Source organism: Miscanthus floridulus, chromosome 7 (assembly GCF_019320115.1).
Source record: "Miscanthus floridulus cultivar M001 chromosome 7, ASM1932011v1, whole genome shotgun sequence".
In the NCBI taxonomy this organism is placed as follows: Eukaryota; Viridiplantae; Streptophyta; class Magnoliopsida; order Poales; family Poaceae; genus Miscanthus; species Miscanthus floridulus.
In genome coordinates, this window is record NC_089586.1 from 93,074,222 (window position 1) to 93,075,905 (window position 1,684).

The 1,684-nt window shown below is 39.7% G+C and overlaps 1 protein-coding gene across 1 annotated transcript; it reads right to left on the reverse strand.

Moving 5' to 3' along the window:
- Positions 1-308: 308 nt before the first annotated feature.
- Positions 309-1,433, reverse strand: LOC136467328 (uncharacterized). Its single transcript, XM_066465983.1, has 4 exons — positions 1,279-1,433; positions 1,080-1,193; positions 908-964; positions 309-793 (listed from the first exon to the last, which is right to left on the reverse strand). Exons 2-4 carry the CDS (start codon positions 1,167-1,169, stop codon positions 539-541), a joined length of 402 nt encoding a protein of 133 aa, XP_066322080.1. The 5' UTR covers positions 1,170-1,193; positions 1,279-1,433; the 3' UTR covers positions 309-538.
- Between the last annotated feature and the right edge of the window lie 251 nt (positions 1,434-1,684).

Genomic DNA, 1,684 nt, shown 5'->3' on the forward strand with positions numbered 1-1,684 from the left:
CGGGCCGAAAAGAGGAAGGAGGAGAGATTCCATTTTTTTCCAATTTCTTTCCAAAGCAATTTTGAACGCAAAAATTCAAATCAAATTCAAACTTGAGTTCAAATCAAACCATTCCAAAAATTGATATGCCGCAGCATGAATGCACATTCACTGTTGTTAACCTATATTAAATTTTAATTTGGTAAACTTTATTATTCTTCCTAAATTTAAATGCTCACAAAAATGCTTAGTAAATCAAATTTTCTCTAGTTTCAATTGTTGTAAATTTAGGGTGTTACAGAGCACTAAACCAATTTTGTTTTTCTTGAACTGAGTAGAGAAGCACTAAACCAATTTGGTTTTTCTTGAACTGAGTAGAGAATCTCTTTGTGATCACCACTGCTATGGTTTTATGCATCCTAAGTCAACTATCTGTTCCATTTCAAAAGTAGCTACATAGAAATCTCTTGAGCTTTTGAAACCTAATCACATACTAATCTAATAATCTATCATTTTGACAATTTCGTTTGAGCCTCTTAGTTGTATTGCCTTGTTCTATTTATTTTTTTTTTGTTCCCGTAGCAACGCATGGGCACTCAACTAGCAGAATACATAAGCGGGGCGAGCTTCGGTGGGTGGCTGGAGGCTCGTCCATGGCTGGGGCGGGCGTCTCACGATCCTGCGACGGAGGTCCTGCGAGCTCCCACAGTGGGCCATGGCGGTCTGCGTGCTCCGGCGGCGGGCGACGCGGCCACGGAACGCTGGCGGCCGGCGGCACAGCCACGGAGGCGGGAGGAGCTCGGACCAATAAAAACTGAAATTACAAAATGAAATTAATAACTGAAATTGCTAGCTAAAATTAAAAACTAAAAATAAAAACTGAAATTTGGAACTGAAATCACAATAAAATAGGGCGAAGTTCTCAGACCAATGCCGGATACTGCTTCGCTTGCAGTCTAACACACCTCTTATATTCTGTAGGATCCTGCAAAGCCAAATAAAATGTTACAAACGTGATTGGCTATCTGAACTTCAAAACTAAAAGGAGTAAGGTTTTGGGCAAACAATATCTTTGTTGTGGTCCATCAATTTTGACTAACCTGGATAAAAAGGTGATAGCCATCTGTTTGAGCAGGGTCAGCAGGATTTGGCTGATCTAGCAAGTCCTGGATACCGATGAAAACATGCATAACAGTAATAGCTGGTCTCCAACCCTGACAGAATTTTTTTTTTGGAACAGTAAGACCATGAAATCAGTATAGCATCACACAGGGCTACGAAAATGGTTGCAAAGCTTACGCTGTCCTCGTTAAGGATTGAAAGGCAGACTATTCCAGAAGGATAGACATTTGGGAGGAAGAAACCCTGAGGGAACTTGCACTTGGGAGGCTTGCTGGGGTAATCCTCACTGAAATGAAGTGTTAGAGGGAAGTATCCACCTTCCCAATCAGTCTGGCAAAGAAATAAAGATGGGAATCAGTATAAAGTTCAAACTGCACTATCTTATTACAGATAGCTCAGTTAAACATCATCACAATAATATGGAAACAACTGCTAACTAAGTTGGTGAAAATCCTATCCTTGCACAAGAATTCAATGGTGTAACCTGAAACAAATAACTAAAAGCATCCAATACAGATAACAAGTAAAACGAAAAATGTAGTTCATCAATCGAAAGAAAAGAACCTATTCAGACCTAGTTATA

Bases quoted from the DNA above. Each gene is read 5' to 3' on its own strand.
- LOC136467328 (XM_066465983.1), bottom strand. From the start codon at position 1,169: ATGCATGTTTTCATCGGTATCCAGGACTTGCTAGATCAGCCAAATCCT. The intron at 965-1,079 runs GTTAGTCAAAAT...TTGGCTTTGCAG, and splicing joins GCTATCACCTTTTTATCCAG to GATCCTACAGAATATAAGAG. The intron at 794-907 runs GTCTGAGAACTT...TTGTAATTTCAG, and splicing joins CGAAGCAGTATCCGGCATTG to TTTTTATTGGTCCGAGCTCC.